Below are 14,624 nucleotides of genomic sequence, written 5' to 3'. Positions count from 1 at the left end.
ATATCTGGTATTCAAAGACCTGAAAGTAAAGTAATGAAGACTTGTTTTTTCAATTTTCTAAATAAATAACAGTTTTTCAAAATAATAATACCCAGTGTTAGCAAGGGTACAGCCAAAACAAGCAACATAAATTCATATACATACTTTGAGAAGCAATTAAAATATTCATACCATTGGACCCAGTCAACTCACATCTGGTAGTCTACTCTAAGAAAATTAAAAACATAGGAACAGCACTATGCACAAAACATTTACCCCAGAGTTACTTGAAATAGTAAAAAAAATCGGGAACAATTCAAATGTGTAATGATAGAAGAAAATAAAAAATAAACTATATCTAGAGGAGTCTTATGAATCTACTAAAAAATGATTAAAATGGAAACCACACAGCAAGATGAAAAAGAGCTAATGGCATAATGTCCTATCAAAAAGAACTGTGGATACACTGTTTACATTTAAATAACTAAAACATGCATTTGAATAAAACTAGAAGAACATGTGCAAAATTGATGATGATTATGATAACAGTCTGGCTGATTTGGAGTTTGGGTTTTTTTTTTTTAATTTGACAAACATTTATTGCACTTCTTATGTGTCTACTATAAGAGAAACACGAATGATTTAATCCCTATCCTTAAAAATTTACATTCTAATATATTTTTTTAATCTTGCCTCAGTAAATATTATACAAAAATACAACTCTAGAGGTTATCATTTTCAAGCTCATTTTTCTGGCACATGATAGAAGGAGAAAACCCCAGCAGCCTGCAGGACCGCCAGTCTTCCTCCACAGCCTCATGGTATACCCCAGTGCCAAGCTACTTGGAATTCTCACAGCCACTCTGCCCGCGTCCGGGTTGGTTAGTTCAGGCGTCCCGCCCCTCTCCTCACTGGCTAACGCTGCTGTCAGTCAAGGCTTAGGCGTCCCTACCCCAGCCTTGACTGACAGCGGCTCCCTCATCCCCTTGGCATCCTCAGTGCTATCCCTGCAGTCACCCACCTGGAACACAGTCACGTGCCTATGCTGTTCTAGTGGCCTCTAGACCCTGAGTAACCGGAAGGCGGAGACTACACTTTATTCTGTCTCCCAAGTGCCTAACACATTGGCTGGCACGTAGCTGGCATCTGATTCAAAATGTTTTATGGAATGAATGAAATAAAAGACCATCATTGCAACAATGTGGGAAGGTGAGCGCTAGGCTGAGGGCATCTGAAGTTGAATTAAATGGGTGCACCTCAGTGTGCAAGGGGGCTCGAAGCCAAGGTGGGCTTTTCAGGACAAGCAAGCTTCCAGCGAACGGCGGTTACCTAATCACGGCCTCCACCGCGCAGACCAGCTCCTCGGCGCCGCATTCCCGGGTGTTGATGGGCGGGGGGGAGGTCTGATAGAGGTGCGTCTCGGCCGCGGCCCCCACCTCGCTACTGTGATGATTTGAGTGGCATCTTTTGCAGTACCGGACGGGCCTGTTTCCGTGGCGCCCACAGCACCCTGCTGAAAAGCAGGTGACAACTGCTCTTCTGACGTGTGAGCTGCAGTTCTGCAGGCAGAAAGGGAAGGCCATGAAACTTCATCGCTGAGGGAAACTGGGCTGATAACTGGGACATATGGAAACTCAAAGGGCCCCAGGAATGGACACCACGTTTCTCAAGAGCTACTCCTTTCCAAAGACACAGCATGTCTCAAAGCAGTTAGATTTCAGCACAGGTAAAAATAAAGTTGAGAAGTGTTTGTTATTACTGTGAGTGGCTGAAATGTTCTAAGTGTCAGTGGAACTGTGTTGGGAAAACCTCTAAATTTACCTCTTATGGGAGGAGGGGTAGGAATCTTTCTGGGTTATTTTGAGGTAGTATTTCAAGAGCTTTTAGTAGAAATCTGAAGAAAAGATGTAAACAGTGACCCAGAGGGAGCACACCACAGTGCATCAGAATAGGAAAGGAATGACTCTGACCCCAGAATAAACACGTTCGAAGTTATTCTATCCACCATTAAAACAGCAGACTTTGATGGCAAGCTAATCTTCCCTTGCTCCATTCAAGGCAAGTGGGTGATTGTGCTGTGCTTCGCTGATGTCCCCACAACAGGTCTTTTCATCCCACCAGAATGCTCTCTCTGTGAAGACTTTAAAATGCCAGTTGACACCAGAGAACACACCAAAACCCACCAAGTACCATCCAAAGAATCAGCCACTGACATCAGCTACAGGAAAGGCATCACAGACGAAGCGATGCAAATGAGGAAAGCGAAGCAGCACAAGAGAGATTCCAAAGTTCAGCAGGGCCGTTGTCCGTGCTGACCTGACAAGCAGGCAGAGAGGTGAGCAGCATCCATGGGAAGCGATATGAAGGGCAGACAGAAAACATCCCTGACTGCCTCAAAAGATGCATGCTCAAGCTTGTTAGATATTGACCATAAATTCAACGTCTTTGCATCCAGAGAGCTTTTCAGTCTTTTAGTAGCGTTTAAAAAGATGTGAATACCCCTGGGGGTATAACCCCTAAGCCACTGTGAACTCAAAGTTTGGGGGGATTTGAGAACTCCTCATGACCAATAACTGGGTGAGGAGACATAAAGGCGAAGAAAGCAAGCACAAAACCTACATCAAAATGTTGCCAATCACAACTTGAGGAATGTAATCAATGTCACTGAATAAGACATGTAGAAATTGTTACATCTCGGTATATTTTCAGCAACAACAACAAAATTAAATTATTCTTAAAATTGTTGCCAGTGTATTATTGAATTGCCCACAGGGGTGGCCATTTTCACATAAAGCTTGAGTTCCATTTTTATTTTTGCATAAGGCTGCTGGCTCTGGATAATCTCATTTTCTGAACAGGACTCAGGCCAACAAACATAAAAGCAAGACAGAGATATTGATGCCATGGAATTGTTCAAAATCTCCATCTCTCTATGGTCATTGTTTCAAGAATTTTAAATTTTATAATCTATTTTTTATTAACACATTCTTAAAAATTTGTTAAAGTGTGTTTCTTCTGCATCTACAGCCCTCATCTTCTTCACCATCCAAGTTACTCAGCCCTGGCTTCTCCAAGTGGGTTATTTTTCCTGCTTTGTGGCCTTCCTCTCTTCTTTTATCATAATTATCTATGCATGACCAGTGTGATATTTTTTCTTTGATTTATATTTTAGAATATAACAAATAAGTTTAGATGCATAAAAGATAAGATGCTCATGATCTTTCCAAAAGAATCAGTTGTATAAATAATGTAGATACCAGTTACATTAGAAAGAAATCTAATAACTATCTTATGAAAGCAACAAGGATTTATGATATGTCTATTACACACCTGATATAACAGTAACTATCTTGTGCCTGCTGGTATGGGGCCATTGCTGCTTACTGACTGCCTACCTGATTTGTCTTTTTGTTCTCCTGTACATACTGATATGTGTTCAAAACTAGGCAAATAGACACATGTACAATGCCTAGGTCAAGTCCCTGTTCTATAGAGTCCCTTTCAGCTTTTTCTATCAACACATCTGTTCTATTTCCCTCTCTGGAATCTGGACTGGCCTTTCAGTTCCCCTTTGACCAAGGAAATGCTGTAGAAATGACATTGTGTGGCTTCCAAACATGTCTCAAGAGACCTTGCAACTTTCATTCTCACTCTCTTGAAACACTGTTGCCTTGTGAACAAACCCAGGCTAGCCTCCCGCAGGATGAGATACTTCGTGAAAAGGGGGCCCAGAGACCCCATCCATCCCAGCTGAGCCTCCAGAGGCCATCTGGGACCAACCAACCCTCAGCCAACATACAAATAACTACAAATATATGCATGAGCCTAGGCAAAACCAGACGAAGAATCACCCAGTTAATCCCAGGCCAAACTACCAACTTACAGATGCATGAGCAAATAAGTGGCTAGTGTAATAAACTACTAAGTTTTGGAGTAGTTTGTTATCCCATAACTGAGACATTGTCTTCAGAAGTTGGGTGCTGCCATAACAAAACCCTAAACAATGTGCCATTGGTTTTGGGGCCAAAAACTGTTGGCTGCAATAACTGGAAGATAGAAAACACACTTAATAAACTTGGGAATATGACTAAAGGGATTTCCAGGCAGAATATTGAAAGGGCCAATTAGTTTCTTTTAACTGTGTTTGATAAGTTTGGTGCGATGGATTGCTTTATATGGCCTTTCTTGCCATGGTGTTGTAAATCCCACCAAATGATTGGGTGGAGCTATACAGCTGCTAACCAAGAGGTCGGCAGTTCAAACCTGCCAGGTGCTCCTTGGAAACTCTATGGGGCAGTTCTACTCTGTCCTCTAGGGTCGCTATGAGTCGGAATCGACTTGACGGCAGTGGTGGGTATACAAGTAAGGTGCTTGTGGCCCACGAAGAGGATTGGACAGCTTGCTAATAATGTAGATAAAGTGCATGGCACCCTTGTGGAACTGAAACCATGCAAATAAGGTGTATGGAACCGTTACAAGAGGATTGGTCAGTTTTGCCATCCTGCTAGGCTTAAAATGACCCATCTCAGAGGTGGAGAGGGGGGTCCCCAAACTACCACCAAGGAAGAAGAGCTAGCTGCAGAACATGTCCTTTGGACCTGGGATCCCTGAGCTAAGAAGTTCCTAGACCCAGGGGACAGAAAGAGAGAGTTTTAACACCAGAGATGGCAACAGACAGTGAGAAGCAGCAGCAGAGAAACGGCGGCAGCAGAGGCAGTAGAACCAGGAGCCTGGCGGAAGATGACACAGTGGGCTTCCCAGCCCCCGGAGCAAGAAAGCTGAGCACCTTCGGGCAGGAGGCTTGCTGGCAGAACAGAGTGTCTCCAGGCACTTGTCAACAGAGCTAGAGAGCTGAGCACCTCTGGGCCGAGGCTTACTGGTGGAGTGGGGTGCCTCTGGCCACTTACCAGTGGAGCTAAATCTTGCCCAAGCAGGGCAGAGGCCGGGCCAGTCCAAGAGGCCTGAGGGGCTGAGGGTCAAGGAGCCAAGGGCGAGAGAGAGGCCTGCTTGCAGGCATGACTGAGAAGAGGCTGTCCTGATTGAAAAACTGTATCCAGAGTCACTTCTGATCCTGAACTGTAACCTGTTACTTCCCTAATAACCCCCGTAACTGTGAATATGGTCTGTGAGTTCTATGTGGCCATTGCAACAATTATTGAACCCAGCAGAAAAGTAGAGAGTGCTGTGGGAGGGATGACTGGTAAAAAGTTTGGAGACCTCTGCCTTATTGACCTCTGCCTCATAGGAATAAGCCTTTGGCTAATGCTGATGGTGCTTCTTTCTCCCCCTCTCGAAGTTAGAGGAGGTCAGATGCTGGCACCAGGACATTTCTACAATAAGGTATGAGAGGAGAGAGATAAGCTTAAAAAGAGAACCATTCAACTGGCAAGCAGAAGTTAGAGGAAATACAGAAGAACCAAGAAGTGGTGCACCAAAGACAAGGTGGAGCAGTCCAACACAGGTGAAGGCAATAGCAGGTGCATTGGATATAGGAAATTTAAAACCCATAATAAAGCTGACTTTTTGTAGATATTATTGCTGTATAACAAAACACTCAAAAACTTAATGATATAAAGCAAGAGCCATTTTATTATGCTCATGGATTCTATGAGTTAGGAATTCAGACAAGGCATAGTCAAGGGGGCTTTTCTCTGCTCCATGATAGCTGGACCTCAAGTGGGATGACTTGTATGGTTGAGGACATATGGCTGGGGGGTGGCTCAAACACCTGGGTTCTGGAAGAGCCCTACTTCTGGGAGGGTTGAAGGATTGACTCAGCTGGGACCCCTGACTGGAGCATCCACACATGGTCTCTCCATGTACACATGGTTTGGGCTTCTCACAGCCTGATGGCTGGGTCCTGAGTGGAAACATCCTGAGAGCAAGCATTTCAAGAGAAGCAGAAGGAAACTGCATGGCCTTTTATGACCTAGCCTTTGAAGTCACGCAGAGTCACTTCTGCCATACTCCATTGGTCAAAGGAAGTCACAGGCTCTACCAGATTCAAAAATAGGTGACATCGACCCCATCTCTCATTGGCAAGAGAATCAAAGAATTTGATACTTCCATAGTCAGCCTTCTGGGCACAACTTACTTGTATTCCGCCCACGTGCAAGATGCACCTACTCACTCCCAAGAATCTCCAAAGTTTCACTGTGATGATTGCACCAGACATCGTGGAACAGAGACCAGCTGTCTTTGCTGTGCCCTCTCCAAATTCCTGACCCACAGAATCCATAACCATGATAAAATGGTCTTCCCTGTCAGGAAGTTTGGAATGGGTTGTTATGGAGAATCTGGAACAGAACTTGGAATCTAGAAGTGGGGTGCTGCCCTAATAACAACCTAAAACATGAGGCAGTGGCTTTGTAACCAGGCAGCAGGCAGAAGCCGGAAAGGCCTTGAGGAGATGGTTAGAGAAGTAGATGGGACTTTGTGGGAGTTAAAGGAAAGTGAAGAAAATATTATTGGAAGCTGGAGGTAAGAGAAGCCTTGTGAGGAAGGGATGGAAATGTTGGTTAGGTGGTAGGAACTAGGAAATGGATCTAATGAACTCAAGATCTAGATAAGGAATTTTTCAGGCATAGTGTTGGCTTCTTCTAGCTGCCTATATAGTAAAATGTGAGAGGAGAGAGATGAATAAAAGAATGAGTTATCTCCATTTTCAACTAGAATTTAGAGGGGAAATATTGAGCTCTGGATAGTCTTTCCACCCAACATTGGATTCTCAAGGTAAGGAAAAGTTTCAGGACAAAAATTAAATCCAGGGAGCGATCAGGAATATGTGGACTCAAGGGAAGAAGACAAGGTCATGAATATAAAATCCTATGTTAAGAACTCACAATTTAAGATGGTGCATCACAGACTCTTTAGGCAGACAAAAGGCCGTCTAAGGGTCTGGAGGGCATACTTCTTCATCCTCTCCATTACACAATAAGGCTTCTAAGAATCTTAAAAGCATTATTGCCAGCAGCCTTATAGAAAGCCCAAGGTAGGGCTTTTTTTACTTCAAAAAGACTTGTGTGTTTGACTTTTGTTTAATGGAGTAAGTTTATAAATTGATACATAAAAACCCACGGAGTTTTTAATAGAATTATACTAATATAGGGCTGACAGTGACAGACACAATTCAACCAGAAGAGACTTTTGGACTTCCAGATTTCTATGAGCAAGAAGTACACTGAGAAAATGACTCAGCTATAAGCAACAGGCTGCTTTTCATGGAAAAGAAAGGATGATTCAGAGGACAGAATCGAGAGTCCGGAAGGTAGACCAAAAGGCACAGAGAACAACCCACAGGAAGTAGGACTAAGCCCTAAAGAACAGATATCACGTGCCCTGCTGAATTTTAGAATTTCTATGAACCCGCGACGACGTGCCTCCCATTCCCTCCCTTTTTAAACTAGAGTGTCTACTGTAGTGATCCTATCCCCGTATCATCACTGTACGCTGGCTGTTTGGAAGGCAGATAACTTATCTCTTTCACCCATAAGTCCTCACATCAAGAGAAACTATGCCCAAGGAACCAAGCCCAAGTGCCTTGTCCACAACTGAACCTGATTTAGATAAGAAGATCTTGGCCCTCAAGATGGGAAGAAGGTAAATAATTTTGACCATCGAGAAAAAAAAAAAATATCGAGAAGTGGGTTTTAAATCCCATCCCTTGAATCCGGATGGGCTCGTGGCTGCTTTGACCAATTGAATGTGGCAGAATCGACGCTTCTGTGACTTCTGAGGATTATAAAAGAACATGCAGATTCCACCTGGCTATCTTGGAACTTCCTTTCTTCAGAAGATTCCTATTGGGATACTCCTCTCAGAACTCCGCCATGGTACTATGAGAAGGCCAGACCACATGGAGAGGCCATGTGAAAGTCTCTAGTTAACAAGACCAGCTGAGCCCAGTCTTCAAGTCATTCCATACCAAAGGCCAAATATATGCCTGAAGAAGCCTCCAGATGATTCCAGCCCCCAGCTATTCAAGTCTTCCCAGATGAGGCCTCAGAAATCATCAAGCAGAGACACGCAATCTCCACTGTGCCCAGCTGGAATTCCTGACCCACGGAATCTGTGAGTGTAGTAAAATGGTTATTGTTTAATGTTGCTGAGTTTGGAGTGATTTCTTACACAGCAATAATATCTGTAACACTAACTAAAAATCCATCTGCTTTTTGTTATCACCACGCACTGTCAATTCACAACAGTATCAGTAATAAAACACTTTTCCCAAGAAAATACTCTTGTTGGTCAAAATTCTAACAATTGCTGTGGTTCCTGTTGAGTTTTAATAATATATGTGCAAGGAAAGAATATTGAATACAGCATGGACTGCCAGAAGAACAAGCAAATCTGTCTTGGAAGAAGTACAGCCAAAATGCTCCTTAGAAGGGAGGAGGGTGAGACTTCATCTCATGTACTTTGGTCACATTACCAGCAGGACCAGTCCCTGGAGAAGGACATCAGGCTTAGTAAAGCAGAGGGTCAGTGACAAAGAGGAAGACCCTCAACGAGATGGATTGACAACGAGATGGCTACAACAATGGGCTCAAACACAGCAACAAAATTGTGAGGATGGCGCAGGACCAGGTAATGTTTCCTTCTGTTGTACATAGCATCGCTATGAGTCAGAACCAACACAATGGCACTTAATGACAACAACAACAAGCAACAGTTGGTCCCCAACATATGTGGACTCAGCTACATGCATTCATTTAGAAAGTAAACTAGAGAGATTTCCCTTAGATTCAGATTCAGCTGAGCATGTTTTTCAAACGATCATTCTAGCCCCTCTATTTCACTGTTTGGAATCTTAAACACAAATAAAAACTTCAAGTGGTTACACAGAATGACAGAATTAAAATAAATCAAGATCTGTTTCTTTATCTTTACAATCACGACATTATCATTGTTTAGTTCAGACCTACTCTTTAAATGCAAGAATATGTAGTACCAAAGGAGGTGAAGACATAAACTCTGCCGAAAGAAAGCTCAAAGAATTATGAACTGTTATAAATGTAATGGAAGTTCCTCAAATTAACGTCCATTTAAAATGCAATGCTTACTAAATTGTAAAAAATAAAAATGCGCTAATTTGAAGCTTATTATTAAGAATAAGCCCTGGTGGCGTAGTGGTTAAGAGCATGGCTGCTAACCAAAAAGTTGGCAATTCAAATCTACCAGCCACTCCTTGGAAAGCCTATGGGGCAGTTCTGCTCTGTCCTGCAGGGTCACTATGAGTCAAACTGACTTGAAGGCACCTAACAACAACAACAACATTAAGAATAATAATAACACCCCTATATTTTGTTGTATACAAGATCGGAGTCTTAAAAAATGATCCATTCTGGGTGTCAAATATATTAGGTATGCTACCAGAACCAGGACACGCTGATTTAGAAAATAAAACTGTTTCTCATCCTAGTCTGACCAGTTTGTAAAAGATTCGCAAAGTAAGAAATAGTCTCAGGATAAAGATCAAATCAAGAATAGGACTGCATGATTGTAAGGTCCTTTGTTAAAACTTCCAAAAGGTATAAGGTGATGCCTAGCAGACCTACTCAAATAGACAAGGCCTCTAATAATTTTGACAGCAGACTAAAATACTCAAAGTAGAGAAAGGACTATCTCAGAAAGAATTCTAGATGCGGCTTTAGGGGCGGGGAGTAAAAGCCAATAGATTAACTGAAAATCCATGGCATTTCAAAGAAAGATGTACTCGCAAAATCACCACCAGCTTGGACTAGGGGCCAGAAGCAGTTCAAAGGGAAGAAAGGCCATGGAAGCCATGACTGAGAGAGCTGTAATAACATGGGACACTTCTTACTGAAAAGGAAAAATGGCTCAGAGAGTGGAGCCAAGAGCCCAGGAGAAGAATAATGGATTAGGGAACTACTCGCAGGAAGTAAAACAAAATCCTAATTAAGGCACATTTGCTATCCCCAGAAACAGAGAAACTGTACATGTGTTCCTTGCTGGAGCTGCTACAGAACTGTAACTGCTATCTGCTTCCTGTTCTTTCTCTTTTTGAGTGGAAGTCTGTTGCTGTTTTCCTGTCCCTGTCTCACCATTGTATGTTGGGTGTGTTATGTTTTTGTTACCTGCCATCAAGTTGGCCCCCAAGTCATGGTGACTGTGTACACGATGGGATTGAACATTGTGATCCATAGGGTTTTCACTGGCTGATTTTTGGAAGTAGACTGCCAGGCCTTCCTTCCTAGTCTGCCTCAGTCTGGAACTCCACTGACACCCATTCAGCATCACAGCAACACACAAGCCTCCCCTGACAGACAAGTGGTGGTAATTGGTGTATAGGGGATAGATATCTCGCTTTTTAGTTCACAGGTCTCTGGATCAAGAGAAGCTGCCTCCTCCCTGGATAAGCATAGCATAATTAAAGAAAAAGAACAAACTAGGAGGCCTCACACTACCTGACCTCAGAACCTACTATACAGCCATGGTAGTCCAAATAGCCTGGTACTGGTACAACAACAGACACACAGACCAATGGAACGAATCGAGAACCCAGAGGTAAATCTATCCACCTATGGTCAGCTGATCTATAACAAAGGACCAAAGTTCATTCAATGGGTAAAATACATTCTTTTTAACAAATGGTACTGGCAAAACTGGATGTCCACCTGTAAAAAAAAATGAAACAGGACCCATACTTCACACTATACACAAAAACTAACTCAAAATGGATCAAAGACCTAAATATAAAACATAAAACAATAAAGATCATGGAAGAAAAAATAGGGACAACACTAGGGGGCCTAATACATGGCATACATACAATATAAACCATAACTAACAATGCACAAACACCAGAACAGAAACTAGATAACTGTGAGCTCCTAAAGATTAAACACTTATGCTCCTCAAAAGTTTTCACCAAAAGAGTAAAAAATAGAACCTTTAGACTGGGAAAAAATTTTGGCTATGACGTACCCAACAAAGTTCTAATCTCTAAAATATACAGAATACTTCAACACCTCGACAACAAAAAGACAATCCAATTAAAAAATGTCCAAAGGAAATGAACAGACAGCTCACCAAAGAAGGCATTCAGGTGGTTAACAGACACGTGAGGAAAAGTTCGCGGTCGTTAGCCATTATAGAAAGGCAAATCAAAACTGCAATGAGATACCATCTCACCCAAACATTACTAGCACGAATCAAAAAAACAGAAAATAACAAATGTTGGAGAGGTTGCAGGAAGATTGGAACTTTTATGCACTGCTAGAGGGAATGTGAAATGGTACAACCACTATGGAAAACCATATGGTACCTCTTTAAAAAAGCTAGAAATAGAAATTCTATACTATCCAACAATCCTACTCCCAGGAATATATCTTAGAGAAATAAGAGCTGTAAAACAAAAAGACATATGCATACCTATGTTCATTGCAGCATTATTCATAATACCTAAAAGATGGACACAACTTTAGTGGCCACCAACAGATGAATGGATAAACCATACAAATTATGATACATACACACACGGACCACTATGCAACGATAAAGAACAAGGATAAATCCACAAAACATCTCACAACCTGGATGAATCTAGAGGGCATCATGCTGAGTGAAATAAGTCAATCACAAAAGGGCAAATATTGTGTGAAACTACTATTATTAAAAAAAAAAAAGGTTTACACACAGAAAAAAAACAATCTTTGATAGTTAAAGAAGGAGGGGGGGAATCACTAACTAGACAGCAGGTAAGTTAACTTTGGTGAAGGGAAACACAACACTCAATATAGAAGAAGTCAGCACAACCTGATCAAGCCAAAGTCATTGAAGCTTCCTAGACACAACCAAACATCTTGAGGGAACGAGTTGCTGGGGTTCAGGGCTGGGGACCATGGTCTCAGAGAACATCTAGATCAATCAGTATAGCATAGTTCATAAAAAAAAAAAACGTTCTACATTCTACTTTGGTGAGTAGCGTCTATGGTCTTAAAACCTTGTGAGCGGCCATCTAAGATACATCTATTCATCTCATCCTGTCTGGAGCAAAGCAGAATGAAAAAAAAAAAAAAAGACACAAGGAAAATATTACTCCAAAGGACTAATGACCACACGAACAACTGCCTCCACCAGCCTGAGCCCAGAAGAGCTAGATGGTGCCCAGCTACTACCACCAACCACTCTGACAGGGATCACAATACAAGGTCCCAGACAGAGTGGGAGAAAAATATAGAACAAAATTCAAATTCACCAAAAAAGACCAGACTTACTTTTTTTGTAAATTTGAATTTTGGTCTGACAGAGACTGATGGAACCCCCGAGACTATGGCCACCGGATACCCTGCTAACTCAGAACTGAAGGCACTCCAGAAGTCCACCTTTCAGCCAAAGATCAGACAGACCTACAAAACAAACAATAACACACCTGAGGACATGCTTGTTAGTTCAATCAAGTATACGAGACTGAATGGGCAACACCTGCCCAAAACCGAAGACAAGAAGGCAGGAAGGGACAGGAAAACTGGATGTACAGACATGGGGAGCCTGGGATAGAAAGGGGGAAAGTGCTGACACACTGCAGGGATTGCAACCAATGTCACAAAACAATTTGTGTATAAATTTTTGAATGAAAACTAATTTCACTATAAACTTTCACCTAAACAACGATAAAATTTAAAAACACTGTGAGAAAAAAAAATTTTTTACAAAGGTTATTCACTGAATAAAATATCTTCACCTTCTTCTTTAAAAAAAAAAAAAGACAGAGAGAAAGAGAGAAGTTGCATCTAAGGAGCTTCATCAGTGACCAGACTAAATGCACACCAGGAGACACTGGGCTTTAAGCCTGGTACCATAAACAGACAAGACTTTTGGGAGTCTTAGAAGGTGTCGAGTATATTTTGCATATGGAAGGAGTCTAAAGAATTATGTATAGAAGGCATATTATGGTAGATTAAACATGGCCCAAAATTTTTGCAGCTTCTTCTATAAAAAGGAAAATTCTATTTCCCCATTCCTTGAATCTCAGCTGGCCTTGGGACTTGCTTGTGACCGGTGGAATGCAGCAGAGGTGACACCGTGTGACTTCTAAGCTTCAGTCTCAAGAGGCTTTATAACCTCCTCTCTCACTCTTCTGGAGCATTACCACCTGTGAGCAAGCCCAGGCTGCTCTCCTGGAGGGTGACACACCTCTTGAAAAGAGGAAAGCCTAGATACCGTAGTCGATCCACCCATTCCAGTCACTCCCTGCTGAGGCTCCAGACATGGGAGTAAGGCTATCTGGGACCAGACAACCCTCAGCCTACCCACCAACTGGCTGCAAATACATAAGTGAGCCCAGAGGAGTTCAATAGAACAGCCTAGCTGAGCATAATTTTCAACCCACAAAACTGTGAGCAAATAAGTGGTATTGTTATAAGCCACTACATTTGGGATAGTTTGTTATGAGACAGCCCTTTAAATGTATCCACTCATAACAAACCTTCCAAAATGTTTAAATGACTTGTACAAGGTCACATGGTAGGTGGGAATAGAACAGCCAGAACCCAAATATCTCAACCAACTAGTCCAAAGCCCTTTGTATAACATGTTACTACCTTCTCTTGTACTTTTTAGCTAATAGAACAAGGAAATAAGATGTAAATGGGTTGGAGAAACTGATATAAAAAGTAGCTAAAGGAAATTTTCCCATGTCTGTCAGTTTGTCGTACTGTGGGGGCTTGTGTGTTGCTGTGATGCTAGAAGCTATGCCACCGGTATTCAGATACCAGCAGGGTCACCTGTGGAGGACAGGTTTCAGCTGAGCTTCCAGACTAAGACAGAGTAGGAAGAAGGACCCGGCAGTCTACTTGTGAAAAGCATTAGCCAGTGAAAACCTTATGAATAGCAGCGGAACATTGTCTGATATAGCGCTGGAAGACGAGACCCCCAGGCTGGAAGGCACTCAAAAGACGACTGGAAAAGAGCTGCCTCCTCAAAGTAGAGTTGACCTTAATGACGTGGATGGAGTAAAGCTTTCGGGACCTTCATTTGCTGATGTGGCACAACTCAAAATGAGAAGAAACAGCTGCAAACATCCATTAATAATGAGAACCTGGGATGTACGAAGTATGAATCTAGAAAAATAGGAGATCATCAAAAATGAAATGGAATGCATAAACATAGATATCCTAGGCATTAGTGAGCTGAAATGTACTGCTATTGGCCATTTTGAATAGGAAAATTATATAGTCTACTATGCTGGGAATGACAACTTGAAGTGGAATGGTGTTGCATTCATTGTCAGAAAGAACAATTCAAGATCCATCCTGAAGTACAACACTGCAGGTGATAGGATAATATCCATATGCCTACAAGGAAGACCGGTTATTACAACTATTATTCAAATTAACACACCAACCACTAAGGCCAAAGGTGAAGAAATTAAAGATTTTTATCAGCTTCTGTAGTCTGAAATTGATCAAACATGCAATCAGGATGCATTGATAATTACTGGTAATTTGAATGAGAAAGTTGGAAACAAAGAAGGATCAGTAGTTGGAAAATATCGCCTTGGTGATAGAAACAATGCCACAATGCCGGAGGTCGAATGATAGAATTTTGCAAGACTTCTTTATTGCAAATTCACCAACATAAACAGCAACTATACACATGGACCTCGCCAGATGGAACACACA

At 42.0% G+C, this 14,624-nt stretch overlaps 1 protein-coding gene across 1 annotated transcript in view; it reads right to left on the bottom strand.

Annotated features, from left to right (window-relative positions):
- Nucleotides 1–14,624, bottom strand: part of UNC79 (unc-79 homolog, NALCN channel complex subunit) — a 220,952-nt gene that overhangs the window by 135,321 nt on the left and 71,007 nt on the right. The window contains exon 11 of the mRNA XM_049898829.1: nucleotides 1,309–1,538. Coding sequence (XP_049754786.1) covers nucleotides 1,309–1,538 — 230 coding nt within the window. The remainder of the gene's footprint in view (nucleotides 1–1,308; nucleotides 1,539–14,624) is intronic.

This window comes from Elephas maximus, chromosome 10 (assembly GCF_024166365.1).
Source record: "Elephas maximus indicus isolate mEleMax1 chromosome 10, mEleMax1 primary haplotype, whole genome shotgun sequence".
Classification (NCBI taxonomy): domain Eukaryota; kingdom Metazoa; phylum Chordata; class Mammalia; order Proboscidea; family Elephantidae; genus Elephas; species Elephas maximus.
This window is presented reverse-complemented; position numbering and strand designations above follow the sequence as displayed.